Source organism: Microplitis demolitor, chromosome 8, assembly GCF_026212275.2.
Source record: "Microplitis demolitor isolate Queensland-Clemson2020A chromosome 8, iyMicDemo2.1a, whole genome shotgun sequence".
In the NCBI taxonomy this organism is placed as follows: domain Eukaryota; kingdom Metazoa; phylum Arthropoda; class Insecta; order Hymenoptera; family Braconidae; genus Microplitis; species Microplitis demolitor.
The window spans coordinates 15,762,746-15,781,593 of record NC_068552.1 but is presented as its reverse complement, the minus strand read 5'-3'; the positions used below and the strand labels follow the sequence as shown (position 1 = coordinate 15,781,593).

General features: G+C 29.9%; 1 protein-coding gene across 10 annotated transcripts in view; it reads right to left on the bottom strand.

Annotated features, from left to right (window-relative positions):
* LOC103573120 (disks large 1 tumor suppressor protein) overlaps positions 1 to 18,848 on the bottom strand; it is a 216,960-nt gene that overhangs the window by 80,056 nt on the left and 118,056 nt on the right. For all 10 annotated transcript variants that reach the window (XM_008552016.2, XM_008552018.2, XM_053741344.1 and 7 more), the window contains one exon: positions 15,051 to 15,187. In XM_008552016.2, the coding sequence (XP_008550238.1) occupies positions 15,051 to 15,187 (137 nt within the window). The remainder of the gene's footprint in view (positions 1 to 15,050; positions 15,188 to 18,848) is intronic.

The following is an 18,848-nucleotide window of genomic DNA, read 5'->3' as shown; positions in this document are numbered from 1 at the left end:
CACCGTGATCATCAGAATTTATTTCATCGCCCAACGTTAATATTACACGCCGAAACACCCGCATTTACACTTTACACACTTACATATTTACATACACACACATACTACATGTACATATGGATACACTACAGTATATAAGTTATCCATGAATTGTTTCCGCACATTAACTTATATCTGTAGATAACTTCTTTGTTAAAAATTTTGCAACGCCTGGTACTAAATACAGAATTTATTTTTACGACAAAAGTTATACTTTTTCAATATTTATACAAAAGTTTCGATGAATTTTTTATTAATACCCTGTGGAATGAAAAACCGATAAAGTGAAAAAATAAAAATTTTTAAATAATAGAGTGTTGAAAAATTTTTATCATGAAAAATCCTTATATAATAAATGCTCCATGATGGAATTTAAATCCAGGTTGAATGTTCGCACTAAGCTAGGTATATATATATATACTCTTTTACTCTGCTACTGCATGGAACTGCTGCAACAACCACCTTTCAACTATTTGTTCGATTATAAACTGCCCGTTGAACGCTGCTATGAAAACTATAACTCTCTGGGTACTCTGATGATAATAAAAAAAAAACAAATAAAAATAATAAAACCCCCCAGATGTTGATATAAAAGTGTAAATGCAATAAGATAAAAAATATAACGTCATAGATATAACCAGTAGTATTGTTGTTAATCGCTATTAAAAAATATGTGTATATATATATATATATATATCTGTTGGAGTATACTTCAGAGTATGAGTTTAAATGAATATAAAGTTTGTCAAAATAATAGTGTACGAATGTTACGTACAACCATCAATTGTTTTATTACATGTGTGTATTACCACGTGTAGGTTTTTTAATAAAAATAAATGGAAAAAAAAGAAATTAATTCATGGTTCGGAGCCCAACGCGGTTGATGAACAAAGAGCGAATAAATTTTTTAGTCGAAAAAATCGAGATGCACCATCGGCAATTGCTAAAACGACAGATCGCCTAGGCAACACTACTAGTGCACTCTTTTTATGGCAACATCCACTTTTGCACGCCATACCCCTTTATATCACACTGACAACTATATGTACATATATTTATATCTGTATCTATGTGTATATGTGTACGTGGTAACTTTCCCCTACGGTTCTTCCATTATTTCAAGGGCTGACGCTGCGAATTTCTGTACTACTTCTCTCTCCTGAGCATCCAACGCCAGTCCAGAGAATTAGAGAGATTGAAATAGGCACAGAAGCGTTTTTCGCTTCACTTTTTTTTATTTTTTACTTTTCATTCTTTATTTCTCTATGCCGTCCCTGACTATTGCGTAATATATTTATGTATTTTACTTTTTATTTTCCCGAGAATTATCTTTTTCAAGCAGAAATAAAGCGCAGATTGTTCAAGTGTGTGTTTTTTATATGATAAAAAGAATTAAAATAGAATATAATACAATGGTATTCAAGTTTTAATCCGCCATAGATTAACTTACACATTATGAATATTATACTTTCATAATTTAAAAAATTCATTATAGTCATATGTTTATGCTTGGAAATATGATATATTCCTTTTAAATATTTTTTATTATTTTTTAAGGTTCAGATACTTCTGTTTATTAGGGTTTAGATACTACGTTAGTTATTTGAATCGATAATTTGTATGAATGTAGAAAAATATGAAAATACGTATAAAAAATACAATAGAAAATTACAATATATTTGTAAGAATTGCGGACTAATTTATTTGCATATAAATATTATAAATAAATTTTTTTTTTTTTTTAATGAACCAAAATAATCGAAGTGTAATTGAAGAGAAACACTTTTTGCATACTTTATATTATAGCACATTAAATACACATCACGTGGTATACGTACGTGCGAAATTCAACCGCAGTCACACTGCTGAATGTATATAAAAAATAAATAAAAGACAGAAAAAAGGGTTGTAAGAATAGTGAAACAAAAACTAAAACGTGTATTCAAGACAACACGATGGCGAGAGAAATGGGTTTACTCTCGATAACAAGCAACCACACCACGGATTGTTATCCTCAGTTGCTTTTCGCGTATCTATCTTTTTTTTTGTGCTACCCTCCTTTCTTCTATACTTTATATATATTTTCTGCCTCGTATACACATATAAAAACATGCGCATTTATTTTTCCTACCCATGTGATTTCTCCTCGATTGAGAATACAAATGTAACCACAAGAATGAGTTTAGGATCTGGAGTGTTGAAATGCAATTTTTTTTTTATGCACTCATGGCACATGCATACATAATATACACACATATACATACTCATATACAAATTTATAAATTTATACACACGTATGCACACTCAAGATAAATACGAACCGATAATTCTTTCGAGTAAATGAAATTTACCTAAAGAATAATAAAATATATTTTTACTGAAAAATTTTTTTGAAAATTTTTATGAATCGTATCACGTGAGAATATATAACATACCCAAAAGCTGATATATAGATTACAAAGTATATATTAGGTGTGTATAGTGTTGAGTGTAGAATAATGAGTAAAGAGTGTATATATATATATATATATATATATATATATATATATATATATATATATATATATATATATGTAATGGAATCGATATGACTTAAGAGTTGAACAATATCATTGGAATACTTGGTCATGTAGGCAGTAGTCGGAGTAGGATTTCACGGTGCTTGGTAATGCGAATCCATTGGTTGCAGACCGGACGACGACGACGACGATAGAGACGGTGGAGATGAAAAAGACGATATATATCTATATATATAAGAGTAATTTAACAATGGATGTGTGTTACGTACAGCGACGAGGATAATGTAACTATTGAGCAATGTACAAACATGTTCACAATGACTATTTTTTTTAGCTTTATATTGTCTAATTTTTTTTTCTGTTTTTTCTCGCTACTTTTTTCATTTCGTTTCTGCAATGGATGTCTACCTTGAGTTTGACTACTTGGATTACTTCTCCTTAAATAGTATCGGTATAGTTGGTCGTATGGCGGATGGTGAGCAAAGTTATCTAAAAGTCTGGGAATTGTCGGGATTAGTTTGCTGGACATGACCGATGTGGCATCGCTTCTATTTTAGTTCTGGAAATGTATCGACAAGCATACGACAGATCAAACTTTTCTGCCGGCGATTCTATCCGGCGCTGTGTCCGCTGTGACAAATGGATTTTCTACGGCCACGTTTATTATTTCTAATGATTTATAGCCGGTAACTTTATTTTTGTTTTGGATTACTTTTTTTTAGTTTTGTCTAGTTTGCAGAAGGAGGGTGAATTTATTTTGATCAGAACTCCAAGCTCGAGGATTTTCATACATAAATTTTAAATCTGGATGACGTGTTTTGTAGCAATGCATCCAACCAATTGTGAGTCAACTTTTTTTTTTTTACTAAGTTAAGTGACTTTAGTTGTTTAAGGCCATTTTCCATCATTTTTTGATATATTTCACTTCAATCACTTAAAAAATTAATTTTTTGTAATACTTCAAATCTATTTGGTTATTAATTAAAAATACTTATAACAATTTTAACAATAAATTTATTAAAGAAAAAAATATTAAATATTTCTAATTAATTGTAGAATATTCATAAGTACATATATATATGATTCAGGGTATATATGATAACCTATCTATCGAAGCGTTAAAATATATGCATCAAATACAATATATATGTAAATAGCAAGTAACGAGCTCATTATCAACAAGCAGCTGCTAACAGCCCTATTAGACGCTACACTAATTTTTTTTCACTTTTATAAATATTCTATTTTATACACCAGTATCTGAAAACCTTAAGCCCTAATGACTTTTAAACTCAACACCGGGCTACCGTTTTAATATTCTAAAAAAAAAAATAAAATTGTAAATAATTTTTTACAGAACCGAAATTAAAAATAACGTAAAAATATTCTGGCGGTGTATTAAACTATATAAAGCAATAATCTCGCTTAATTGTTTATCGATATGCAAATAGACTATTGTAGCGTTTGCAAATACTTGTTGTACGGCATTATTTTAGCATTAACCAAGTAGTCATGCAAGATAATTGGATTTATTGGTACAGCACCGTAGAGAGTGAAAATAGATAGTCTATAGAAGTGAGAGAGGATCACCTGTCACATTAACTACCTGGTATTAACAACGACAAATTATACTACTTATTAACAAAATATATGAGACTTAATTATTGTTAAATATAATTAGAGGTTCAATTTATTATATTATAGTTCAAAAAATAGAGGGCGTTAAATTAAATGATGTTAATTTAATAGGGTGTTAGGTTATTTTGTTATTAATTTTGTCACGTAATGTAGCTGTGTAACGGAGTGGAAAGAAATAATTTTAAAATCGGAAGATCGTCATTCCCGCAGACTGAATTTGGGCTAAGTGCATCTCTAGTCCCTACGGCCTTAATGGTAAACACTATTTAGTTCCCTAGAGAGGGTTGAAGGCACTGCGAGCATTTAGGTTACGCCCATCTAGGTTAGGCTTCTGTTTCCTAGACATCGAGCTATTTGAAAATCTATATATGTCTACTTCAGAATGCACATCTTGTATGTATATATTCAATATATATACATGTATTATAATGGGTGAGTGAGTATGCGGCTTTCTAGCTTAAAAAGGTATTTTCTGTGCATTATATACAAGCACATAGAGTGTTATGGCTCAAGTGGTGTCATTTCTTTTCTTATATGACTTTAAACTTTTTGGGCTTTAAATCGTAGTCTTTTGTATATAGAAACAGCCAGATGTGAAAAACGTGTCGTTCTTGAATATCAAAATATTCCAATTTATTTTATCACGATAATTTTTTCGAAAATTCAGCTTTTCTATAAATTTTCATTCAGAAAACTATAACATGTATACATGAAATTGATATTTATGGTTGTTGTTTACTTATTACAATTTATGATTTATTTTTCGTTTATTATATTGAAAGGAGAACAAAAAAATTTATTTTCCAGTATCACACTTTTCATACGATTGTTTCAAAATTTACGAGCGTCATTGCATGTGTGATATCCTCGAATTTCTAGTGCCAAGTCAGCGATGAAACCCTTTTCAGTTGGCACCAAAAGCCAAAAATTTCAAAGCCACTGATGCATATTACAAAAAAAAAGAAAAAAAATGTATAAAATTTAAAAAGAAAAAAACAATGCACGCATAAAAAAATGACATGTGAAAATAATTGGATCTGCCACGCGGTGAATAGCATTTTGGCACGATCGATTTTCAATGACCCCAAACATGAAACACGAGCTGGATTATCGGGACAGTACCGGCCAAGTTGACCAATGGGAAAAATCAGTGATATTGAAACGAGCCGTTACGAAATGGAGCTCATACTCTGGACAAGTGTTAAATTATATAAGTACTTGTTGCAATACATCACGTTACACATGACTAAAGTACACAGAGAATTTGACACGAACAAAAATAATAATAACCATAAAAGCAACTCAGTACTTTAATTTAAAAAAGTACAACCAACTTTTTTATTCAAAAAACAAAAAGCTTTTGTGATTTCAACGTTAATCAAACAATCACTGAAACCGTGTGTTGATTTAACTCTTACCCAAGTACTGAATGTATTCAAGAAAAACCTTTTTATTTAAAAGCTGAAACGGATTTCCGTTAATGGATAGGAATTATTGTTATTAGCAAGTTTACTTTACAAAAAAATATGTTAAGAAATAGTTTAATGAAGTTATTGACTTTCTGCAAAATGTCTCAAACAATTTTAATCAAACAGACATGATAAGATAACCCAACATATATGTCTATAAATAGATGTACATGTATAACTATCTAGTGTTGGATGGAATTAGAGTCAAGCCTCCAGTGCAGATACCACAGCTCTATCTCCTCTGTTGAAATGGGTCAATGACATTGACGGTGTTGTGCATCAGCAATATATACATAGATAGATATGTAGATATACAGAGTCAGACATATAGATAGATAGTTAGTTAGTTGGATAGATAGATTGAAAGGACCTTACGGATAACTTGATGGATTAGCAAGTTGAGCAAATACCAAGAACTTTGAAGGTATCTAGTCACCCAGTCTATATTGACAGTAGTTTTGGCATTATGCGCTTACAAACTTTCAAAGACACGTCATTATTAATTACACGGTCTTATATCGTAAATTTAAAAGTTCAGTTTTGAATATTTCATTAACGGAGGAAACTTTTATTAAATCCCATTCATGTTTAGTAGATATTAAGATACTAACGGTTGATAACTATATGTTAAGATTTTAGTTATAGATATAGATGATATAAATATAAATAGTTGATAACAAAACGAGTATGAAGCACGTCTACGAGTTGGAACTTAAGGGATTTAACAATAAGTACCTTGTGCTTTTGGCTGGCTTCGACTCTCGAGTACTTATCGCAAACAAACCCAAGTGTATAGTAATATTCTACCGTGCTACACTTCACCAGGTTGTATAGGTTGTATAGGTGTTGGTGTTGGTATTTGTGGATGTGTGTGTGTGTGTTTGGTAGCATGGTTTAGTGTGGAGGTAATACGAGCTGTGTCACTGTGTGTATGTGTGTAGGACGAGGGTTCGATAGTCAGTAGTGGAAGCTCAAAGCTCAACTAAATAGTGAGAAAGCATTTTGGATTCTCTCTAGTCTACGTCTACTCAATTCAATCGTTAAATCACGTACAATAGCAATCTTATCACACTCTCGAATCTTACAATCGATACTCAGGAGCACTTTGATTCTCTTAGTCGAATATTTAATATCTTGATTGTATTGATTTTTATTGTTATTCTTATATATCTTATAATTGTAGATAAGAGTGCCACGTGGATAGAAAATTACTATTTCAGAATATTTTAATAAAAAATTTAAGTTCTATTTAAGATATTTGAATTTGGAAAATTTTTTTTTATTCAGATAAAATATTCTATCATAGTTTAATGTTATATAATACTGATATATTTTTTCCAATTACAATCAAACCACATCGAAACAATTGCGATGAATTTTTTCAATTTTAGAATAATTATAAATTTGAAATTCGAAATTTGAAAAAAAGAAAATAAAATAAATTTTTAATTAATATAGTTTTTTATAGCATTGGGAGGTTGTGAAAATAAAATTTTTATGATGGTAATAAATGCAAAAAAAATGGGGTTGGGTATCGCAAGCATCCTATAATTTCATTTGGCTTTAAAATATCAAATATTTTAGTTATTATATTTACTCTAAATTTCCGTTCCGTCATTGTTTATTATAAAATAATAAAGAATTAAATATAAATTCAACTGTCAAGTTGATTTGTTAGAATGACGTATAATTATTCTAAAGTTAATAATAAACAAATGCAATTTTGAACTCTGACAGGGCTGAAATGTAGTCAGAAACTAATTTTGTGGGTAGAAACTAGATGTTTCCTTCCCCGGGGAAGAAACTAATGATGGTCTTCCTGTTAAATCGCATTGATCTGAAATTGAGTTGTTTCGACTGGTTAAACACGCGCTAAAATTCTCAATTTCATTGTGGGTGATGTGAAGAAACAGTTTCGCCACTTTTAAGCAAAAACTAAAATCCAAAACTAGAAATTAAATATCAACTTAACGACTTCTTTTTTACATATTATTTAAATTTTTGATTTAATCAGATTTTCATAATTTCATTAACGTCGTATGTAAATTTACGTTATTACAATTACATAAATTAGTAGCGTTGATATTTTTGCATTGTAAATTATCAAGAATAATAATGGAAAATCATTAATTTTAATAATCATAATTTGGACATGAAATTATTCAACATTGCATCAGAATATTAATCAATTAGTTGAATTACTGCACATTGTATCAAATTAAGCAAAATAATACAGGGCTAAAAGTATATATAATAGAATGAAATTTCGTAAATAAATGATTTGTAAAGAGAATAAAGGATTAATGATGCTGGTGGACGGGAATGTTGTTGCCATCAACGTGTTTAGTACAGCTCGGGTTGTAATCAAAGTAAATCGAATTGCAGATTAATCTGGTGAACACGAGAGCACAGAGACAACTAAATGAGACTAAGGCTTAGGGCGCTAAAGACGAGAAAATTCGTCTCACACTGATCTTTGTACGTACCGACCTATCTTTATATGTTTATATACAGATATATAATTGAATGTGTTTTAGTTTCTTGTCGTAGATAGCGAATCAAGGGAGGAAGGAAATTGTTTTTCCGGTAAAGTTTCCCTTATCGAGAATCGCTCGCGTCTCCACCAGGAGATTCATTAGAGCGCGAAAGTTGGTCTGTGCTTCAAGTTGTTACTTTAAGCTCTTATAAAATTTTCCACAGTATCGTATTTTTATTAGTCTGTTATTTTTGTTTCAAATAATACGCCCATTGATCTTATTTATTTTATTCTGTTGTTATTACTATTCTTGTATATTTTTATTTTCAAATTATTTTGTTACTATTAAATAAATCTACATGAATAAAAAGTGACATTTATTTGAAATATTTTTTTTTAATATTTAGAGGAAATTTTCTTTTTGACAGGAAAAGAATCGATTAAGTTTGGATAAATTTAAAAATATTGCCGGAAGTAAGAACAAATAGATAAATTTAACTTTAGTTTCCTATTTCACATCAGGAAAAGTTTGAATCGACAGAAAAGTCGCAAAAGCGTCGAGTTGCATTAGACTTGGTCGACTTAACAGGAACTGAACACGATGCAGCAGTCGATTCACCCATACAAACAATCATACATATATACATATACATATTTTTCATTCTTATTTGAGAAAAAGAAGCTTGAAATAAAGGAAAAATGCACAAGTAGACATTTTACTTACTAGTGCATTTTTTCTGACATCATAAAATTCACTTGATAGTAATCTAAAAAAAATATTTCTACATTTTATTCCCCTTTATATTTTTTACTACTATTATTATCATTATCACTATTATCCTACCCTTTTATTATTTTTATGCAAATAAATTTATTTTACTCTTCTATTTTAAGAAAAAAATAATTGTAAAAAGGAGTCCCACTGCCCACATTATAAATTCATCATTCTTAAGTACGAAAATAATTATTTTTTTTTGGTTTCGGGTGAAATGAGCAAATTTTCTCATTATAAAAAATTCAAATCCCCTTTCTACTGCGAATGCTATTAACACTAAATGGAAAATATTAGAGCAAATAGAATAACTCGTTGAATGAATGGAATGAATATGAGAAACGTGTTTAGTTTAATTGAATGAGCTTGTGGCATAAATAATTACACTCGTCTTTTTAATGTACACTCTGGTTGACAATTTGAATGTAATTAGTAACAAAGTGGAAAGCGATAATTATTAATTCCATCCTTCGTGATGGTTATTGTGTCTAGAGTTAATTCCACTTGGTACGTTAATATTGTTATATTATTTAGGGGTACTATTTGTCATGAGCATTACGGATATAACAAGTAATGACGGATTGATGTCAAATTGCCATTTAACTTCAATTAACCTAAACGCTGCTCTAAGATATTAATGGATTACATAATTCGAATCAATTTCAACCTATGGATTTTATATAATTATTATTTTTATGAATACGGTTATCTAATTATTGATATAAATAAGAAATTCAACTAAAGTCAAATTTATTTAAATAAAAAATTTTTAAATCACGTCACTTATATTTTTATACGCCCTTTTGGATTTAGTCACTAAATTTAAAACCACGAGGGCGTATAATTTTTTTTTTTTAATGCTAATCGTATTGTAAACTCATTCGAAAATTGAAAATTCAAAATTCAAAGGGGCTAATAATTTAAGTTATATCCCCTTTAGGCTTTAAAATTTTTTTTTTTTATTTTTAGCTATAAAATAAGTCTACAAAACAATTGGCAGTAAAAAAAAATTGTACGCCCGTTCTGCTTTAGAGAGTTTTTTAAAGCCTTACTGTCTATTTGGAATTAGTAACACGCAATTTTTTTTTTTTTTAAATAGAACATAAATAAATTATTAGTAAAAGTATTAAAGAATTAGGGAGATCAAAAATTTATTTTAAAAATACTTTTATACTGTAGTTGATAATTTTTACAATCACTTGAAATAATTCAACGTGTTCAAGGAATAATTAAAAAAAATTTTTTTTCTTTGATGTTCTTACTTTCAAACTGGGTACTTGATATCTTTTAAATAATTAAAACATTTCTATCATAATAAAAAAATAAGTTAAATAAAAAAAATAAATCATATAATTAGGTAACCGTTACCAATATTTACTTAATAGCTACACAAACAAGGATGATGATGATGAGCATATGTATTTACGTAACAGGTCCTTAACAAGAGCACACACTGGCCCATATGCCACAATATTCCCCACTGAACATCGAGTTAATTATTATCAAATATTTAATCTATTAAAATCACGTTCCCTATATTTAGATAGTAAATACATCACCGTATCTCTTACTATCAACATTACCATAGAATAAAATACATATATATTTTTTAAAATTTAATATATCACAACTCGGGAAAAAGTACATTGATAAACTACCGTATATATCTTTACAGCTGACAACAACAAGACAATTGAATATGAGATCGAGAGGAATGCGTTCATTCGTGTCTTTGTAGTAGTGGTGGTAGCGGTAGTCGTTGTCTTTGGTACTACCGGGTCGAGATCTTGAGAGTCACGTCGTTTCTTGTTGTATTTACTCTAGGTCTCCATGAGTGCCTGAAATGTTGACAGTACGTGTGTATATGCATACAGACACCAACAGAATAAGGGCATCAACGTGTGGCAAAGTGTGTTCGTATATAAAGGAAATCCTCCTACCGTATTTCGGTCTATACGCTCTGTGTTACTCTTCTTAGTATTAGTCACCAACATCTATCAACTGGGATGAAACCATGTCTTCCCTATAGCTTCTGCTTTTGCTTATAGTTCTGTTTCAGTTTCTATTTCTGTTTCTGTTGGCTGGTTGGTTGGTTGGTTGGTAGCTTGCTTGCTTACTTGATAACAGGTTTCTTGCTGTGTACGTTTGCGTTGTCGCAGACACATATTCAAAACAACCAACAGTGTGGTGAATGGAGACATAGACATATCAAGAGGCGAAACGCTCAACAAGATGAAATATACTACGAGGTCATGACTAACAAATTGCTTTTGTCGCCAAATGTGAATAATCTACTGCAAACATTTTGCTACTTCACTTATTCATCATACATCATTTGATATATAGTTCTGATATTACCAAATAACTCAATACATGCTAGAAGTATTCACAGTAAAATATATAAACTTGATTGTTCACTTTAAAGCCAATTTATTGGCGCCCATTTAGACTCTTCTGTCATGTTAAAGCTTATCAATCAATCAATCAATTGATCGACTGAAATAATCTAATATCTGAATTATCAGTTTGATGAATTGAACTTCAAAGTTAAACTTTTCTCTCTATATCAAATGGAATGAGTTAACTGAGTAAAAAAAAATAAAAATACATAAATAAAGAAATTACGATGAACAGATGGTTGTTGACCAGATCCCACAGAGTTCACACGCTCCGTTGCCCAGAGGAGTCTACTCGGTTGATGATGCTGGTACTGGTGCTGCTACCGTCATCCTGCACACTTCCGCACGCGGTTTTGAACATAAATTGCAGCAAGCTACATTCGGATCTTGCATTTAGCACAGGGGTCATGGTAAACACACGGCTACGCTCCTACCTAGCTAATTAATCACTGCTTGACAAATCTCCAATGCTTGGCTTTCCTACGTGAGGGCGAATCTTTGGCCCTATATATATATATATATATACATATATATTATAAATACAAGACGTGATATATATATTTGTGCATGAGTAAATACCCAAGATTTCTTGTTATCTTGGTATACATTAATAACTCGAACTAACTTTATAATCATTGAGGGAAGAAAATAAATATTATTATCATGAAACAAATTGTCTAAGATGGTTTATTTTTTTGCGGGAAATAAAACAAAGTAGAAGTTAAGTAAGATAACATTGTTTTATTTTTTAAAATGAAAAACAAACTAAAAAATAGGTTCTTTGTCTTGAGATTTTAGGAGACTTTTTGTCTTTGTATTAATTTACAAGGAAGAATGGCGAATCTTTTGTTACGTCCGTTATTTTGTGGTTAATTAAGAGTAAAAGGTACACACAAAGGATTTAATTATCTTTCTTTTTCTTAGTGTGTGTTGGTAATGAAAATACTTAGCAGAGAACAAAGCGTTGATAGAGGGTACAAATAGCTGCAGTGAAGTAGATCCAATTGTCAGTTTTGTGTTGTATAAAGGTACACAAATATACATAAACTAAATGTCGACAATATACAATACAAGCTATCCGTAATTTACGGGTATTCACTAGTGGTACCCTTTAGCCATAAATGCAATCACACGCGAGCAGGATGGTAGTTGAGGAAGCAGCGATATTAGTTCTCGGTCCGCATGCCCCGAGGTGAACTGCGGGATGTTACTTGATGAATGTGACGTCATCATCCGACCACAGTCTCTCATGATCGTGAAATTCAGTTGGGGTTATACGCATTTTGTTTTCTATTTAAAGCTTTTTTTTCGCAGATAATTTTAGTAAATGCTCATTTTCACCATTTATACTTTTTCTCAATGGTTCATTTTTTCGGTATTACGTGAAGATTTCAATTTTCCGGGGCTTCCGTTATTTAATGATGATTAATTGAAACACAAAAAGTTTTAGCTGGTTTTCGTTATACGTCGGTTATCTGTTTGTAACAAATGTTACTGCGTTGATAGTCGAGATATACATATATATATATATATATATATATATATATATATATATATATATATATTGGGTAACGTTGATTCATCACGGGCTTGAGAAACCCTTGGAAAATAATAGCGTGTGCTTTTTACATATTGAAATAATTCATGAATAATGCTACTGTACTACGAAGAAACCATAATGTACGATACATTTATTACATATTTTATGTTACTTTATGTTTTTTTTTGGGGAAAATTCATATTACATTATGCTTAAGATATCTTTTCAACTAAAACTATTTGTATAAAAACATTGTGAACACAGAAGATCATAGATTTAATTTTTTTGTTTTTATTTAAAATATAAGAAAAATATTGAAGCTTTGTATAGTCAGAGAAAAGAAGATTTAAAAGCAGAAGCAGCAAATATTTGATTGGTAAACATCAGTTTGCTCTCGATCAAAGTATCTTCAATAACCGGATTTGAATTTAAAGTCTGCACATAGATTTTTCCTATGTAAAACGCAGATGAAAAGTATAATTGCTTTTTTTGTTTAACAATTTTTTTATTGATATGAAATTGAAGTTCAGTTTCAAATGATTGCTTTCGCTATTTTCATTTCAAAAAATTTTGCTTATTTATGACTTTCATGGTTGTAATTTACGAAAATAGTGCAAAACACAAAAAAATTACGCTAAGTTGTTGAGCCTATGAGAGAATATTTTCACAGAGGATAATTGCATCAAACAATTATGTAGGAATTTAGCGTATGATACTAAATAGCTCTTATGTTTGTTAAACTTCTCGGGAAGCTTTGACATGGCATCAATTTACAAAGATCCAGTGACTAGAAGCTGAATTTAGTGGTTAACTGTAAATTTTCCAAGTGAATGACTGGACATTAAACATCAGTGTCAGTCAAAGAGCAAGTGTACGAGAAAGCGAGCAAGCGAGTGAATGAGCAACTAAGCGAGTGAAGGATCGCCGTAGCAGCACCAGCATGCCATACATTATATGTGCATAGAATATATACACAATATACAGCCAGGTCACTCGACTCATGTCACGCTGGTTTTGGTTTTGACCGCGTACTCTCTTACTACCTAACTAAAGCACTAACGCGCGTCTGTTTAATCAAAGACTTCCTGGAATGTTGGTGTAACCGCATCCTGCCCGCATTACTCTCAAGCGCGACAGTCGACCAACTGCTACTGCTACAGCTACTGCTTGGGTATTTGCCCACCAGTTACCATCGTTTTACTGTAACTACCAACTACATTTAGGACGGGAACGGGAACTGTAACTGGAACTGGGACCGAGACTGGATATGTAACTATCGCTATAACGTGTTCAAGAAAACACATATGCGTCGTGTACGGCCATTCCATAACAGCCGTTTCGCGTTATCTTTCTGACCACCGAGAGTTCATATTATACAAGGATCCTTAACTTGGTACAACCAACCAACCACCATCGTCTCTACCTCCATCACCATATTTATATACTTGAGACAGGGTCTTTTACGTCATTACCAAAGCGCCTTCTGCTTTACAATTATGCTTATTTCCATTGTTGTGTTTTCAGTCTCTCTTTTCTCATGATAATCATATCAACTTTGTATCCACTTTATATGACGAAACAAACGTATACAAACAACACAAACCTCACTTTATAGATAAGACAATATAATAACAATACAATAACAATAATAAGATAACATAACTTTACTCATTTGTTTTATGTTAAATTTGTTACTTTTGGCCCTGTTAGATGCTATGACAGACAGTCTTGTCATATATTTATACTGTAACCCTGAATGATTTACATGTGCTGCAGTATTATGATATTACATTAATATATACATACAAATATGTATGTATATATGTATGCATGTATGTATGAATGTAGCATTTGATAAAACCCAATTAGCAATTAAAATTGTGGATTTCACTGTGGATTGGATAAAATTACTCTAAAGCCATTACTGCCGTTACTCTGTGATAATATTATCATGGTATTTAGCTATCTGACTTTAGCTTATAATTACTATTTGTTCCGATGATATATCATTAGTCTGTTAATATATACACATATATAGGGAAAGATAGCATGAGTAATTTGATTTCAAACGAATGAATTTAGTTCATGAAATTTGATTCAATAAATGCGATTTTTTTGTTTAATTAAAAAATATTCAGATAAAAAGTTACTAAGCCGAAAATAAACTGATAAATAAAATTATTGGTTATTAAACTTACGTCATTTGATGCAAATGTTGGTGTTATTGGACCGTCACTGGCTTCCCATTTATCAGCAATGCGAATTGTTTCTACAGTTTTCTGCTGCACTGACTTAGACTCGTCAAGCAGCGTTAGTTCATAAAACTCCTGGATATCTAAAACATTAAAGAAAAAATAACAATAAATAAATCACTTTAACGTATGAGTAGACAATATAAGTTAGTACTCTGGGTCAGTACGTTTATGGGTAAGTGAGTGTCAAGATAAGAAAGAAACATTACTTTCAATAGTTTAAACTAACTTCCACAAGAGAAGAGTCGGCTCGAAACCAGACGACCAGACTCTGGGCTCATATGAGGAGAAAGACGGCAAGTCTCATGTGTACGTACTACAGCAGCTGAGAAAAATATATATCATCCATGATGTGTCTGCTGCAGGTTACCAGAGTCCGCGGAAGATCGTAATTTCTACCTCTTTACTCTTTCGCTCGCTGAAAAAGCATTTTGCGAATACAGCGAATACACTCTCCGGCAGCCTCGCTCTGAAGATCCGCATAAATATATTTCAAACTTACAAAAATTTTCTATATACATGGTTATTTTATAACGGTATCTTATATCTTGGGTTCATGTAAGTCAAATTTTGCTGATATTTTCTTTTTATTGTCCACTTTTCCTCTATAATAAGAATAATGTTTAAAGTTTTTGTGTTTTACGACAATATATATTTATTTATGTGAAAATAGTTGAGGGTAGATTGTGTTTATGTATAAGCAACAATAGCTTACATGCGCATAATCAGGATGTATTCAGTTTCCTGCTGTAAGTTATATTCCTGCAGCAAGTTGTGGAAATGTGCTATATACTTGGATTATAGTAATGAACGACAGTTTCGAACAGTTCTCTACAAGTTACAAGTAGTCATCGATTCATGTCGGTCCACATAGCAAACTTTGTATGTATAAGTATTTGTAAATGCAAATTACTATTTATCTGTTTATTTATATGGAAAATAGTTCACGTGTTAAATGTTATACATTAAATTCTATTGATGTATTTTGGTTTTACTGTTTAAATTTTATTATTATTATTATTATTATTATTATTATTATTATTATTATTATTATTATTATTATTATTATTATTATTATTATTATTATTGCCGTAATGTAAAATATTTTGAATATAATTCATGGCATGGCTTGCATAAAATGTTTTAAATAATATTTTATGAGGAGATATAAAAATTTAACGGACTATTGACGCGCTTATCTAGAGTCGCAGGCTAAATATTTTAACATATTGTTATTATGAACATGAATAAATTTATTGTAATTGTTTATAAATAATGCTATTAGATAATATATATAATTTTTTTATCATGTGCAATGTTAAATCATGCGTTGATTTTATTTTTCAGTAAAATGTAAAATAAATCATTGTGATTTTAAATGGTGGTATACCTTTTCAGTTGCCGCTACATTTGCCCTCTTCGCAAATGTCAACTCGGATCAGCATATTTTCCAAATTGTATGATACATTGCTATGACACAATTTATGGAAAATACACACATGAATTCATTATTTCATATGTTAAATATGTTATTCATATTTTTTAATTTCGTTCCTCGTTTTCTTTGTTGTTGAAATAGTTTTTCGTTAAATAGAAGAATGGTATGTCTATATTTCATATTTTTTTGATTTATTGTATTTTACAAGCATACTGGTAACATAAAATTTTTATCAAAGAAAAAAGATTTTAGAAAAAATTGATTTATCTACTGCGATAATTTTTTTTTATCTTTATACAAGTAATAAAATTATGTCTGAAGTGTAATAAAAAAAATTGTAATAGCCGGAAAATCAATAAGAGATACCAGGTGTTAAAAAGTTGTGAAAAATTCGTTTTTTTTAAACGGGGTTTTTATTTTCATTTTATTTCAATGTTTACCCTTTTTAAAAAAAGAACTAAAAGTTATCTCGATTTTCCATTAAAGTTTATTTTCATTATAATATATAATCTCTGATAGCCACGTAGACTCTTATCATACTAAAAATATCAATTTTTTCAGCTCTATAAAACTTTATAACGAACATATTCTGACATTACGGAGAAAAGAAAAAGAAAAAAAAATATACATAGATATAGGTTTGGGATCTACAGTTTTAAACATTTTCTGCAATGAATATCTCGTTGAATTTTTTTTTAGTCACGTGAGACCACTTGCAAAGTATTCCCAGAATTACTCAAGCAAACTAAGTAGTAGCGGTAGCAGTAGTAGTCGAGCTAGTGGATTGTGCGAGACGCGGCTTTATAAAGGTTAATATTCTTATCGTGTAATATAAATCCAATGAATTAAAAAGTCATCTTGAATAACTTTAAGACTTTTATAATACTACTAAAAAATACATTAATGCTGAATTATTTCATTTTTAAATTCATAAAATCTTTGCATATTTTATTCTACTCTGTATTTCATCATAATTTATAAAAACATTTTATCTCGAAAATTATTTTAAATAACATCAACAATAATAATAATAATAATAATAATAATAATAATAATAATTGGTCATTATAATAATATCATAATTGAATACCATTAAGTTTTATAAAAAAATAATGAGAAATATGAATTTAATTATTCAAGCAGTATTCAAAATTTTACTTCATACACAGAAAATGTGTTATATATTGAATTTCATAAATAATCAATAGTTGTATATTTTTTCGAATTGAGTTAAATTTACAGGAGCATAATAGGTCAATGACGAAATAAAATAACATTATTTAATATTTAAAAAGATAAAATAACAAAAGCTTTGAAATTGGTCAATAATATATGTTCGCATAGTGGAATTATTAAAAGTAGTTAGTGAATTGAATACTAAAAACGATTCATTCAGTTATTTTAAATCGATTAAACACTGTACAAGAGTATTACTTAAAGCTGCTTAAGAAAATCCGTTGCTGAAATAATTATTGAGAAAGCTTTCACCGGCGTAAGGTTAATCAGTATTTTGAACCAGTTTAAAAAGTATGTATATATATATATATATATATATATATATATATATATATATATATATAAAATCTCTCTGATCAAAGTAAATGTCGATTTCTCCATGTTACCGTACTTGAATGCTGTCTAAAATCTTCGATATACGATTATACATTTTTGCCAGAGAATATTCTATTAATTTCATGAGAAGATCCCGGATATGAAGCTTTACTTGCTCGTATATGTTCAACAGCTTTGTTACTTCACCAGTTTAAGCATATTCTTATAGATATGATATTTTATGAATGATCCTTTCAAAGTTTTATTTTTACCATTATTATTATTTTGTTTATTTTCCATATTTTTTATTTTCGTTAATCAAAATTATTGAGAATTTGAACATGTTCAAATATCGATAGATAAATATCGAAATGATTAGATAAACATTGTTATTCGTGTACTATTGGTATTTACAAATAGTGTAATCACTTGTTATTGATTTAATTAAATATTTGAATAGCGTATTTTAATAGGCAATGTTATTGTGAACTATAAATTCAATTAATAATTAACAATATAAATATATGGGTAGTGTTTTTTTACTTTCATTTTCTTATGGAGAAAAGGAATAAACGTAAAAGATGCACGTGAATAAAGAACGTATACTTAAACCATGAAATTTACATAATTGGAGGTGGAATTTTTTTATAAAGGATAAAAATATAACTAGATTTTTTTTCATTGTGGAAAAAAAGTTTACTTTTACTCGGTGGAAAAAAATATTTTTCGCCGAGGAGGATGAGAAAAAAAAGGTT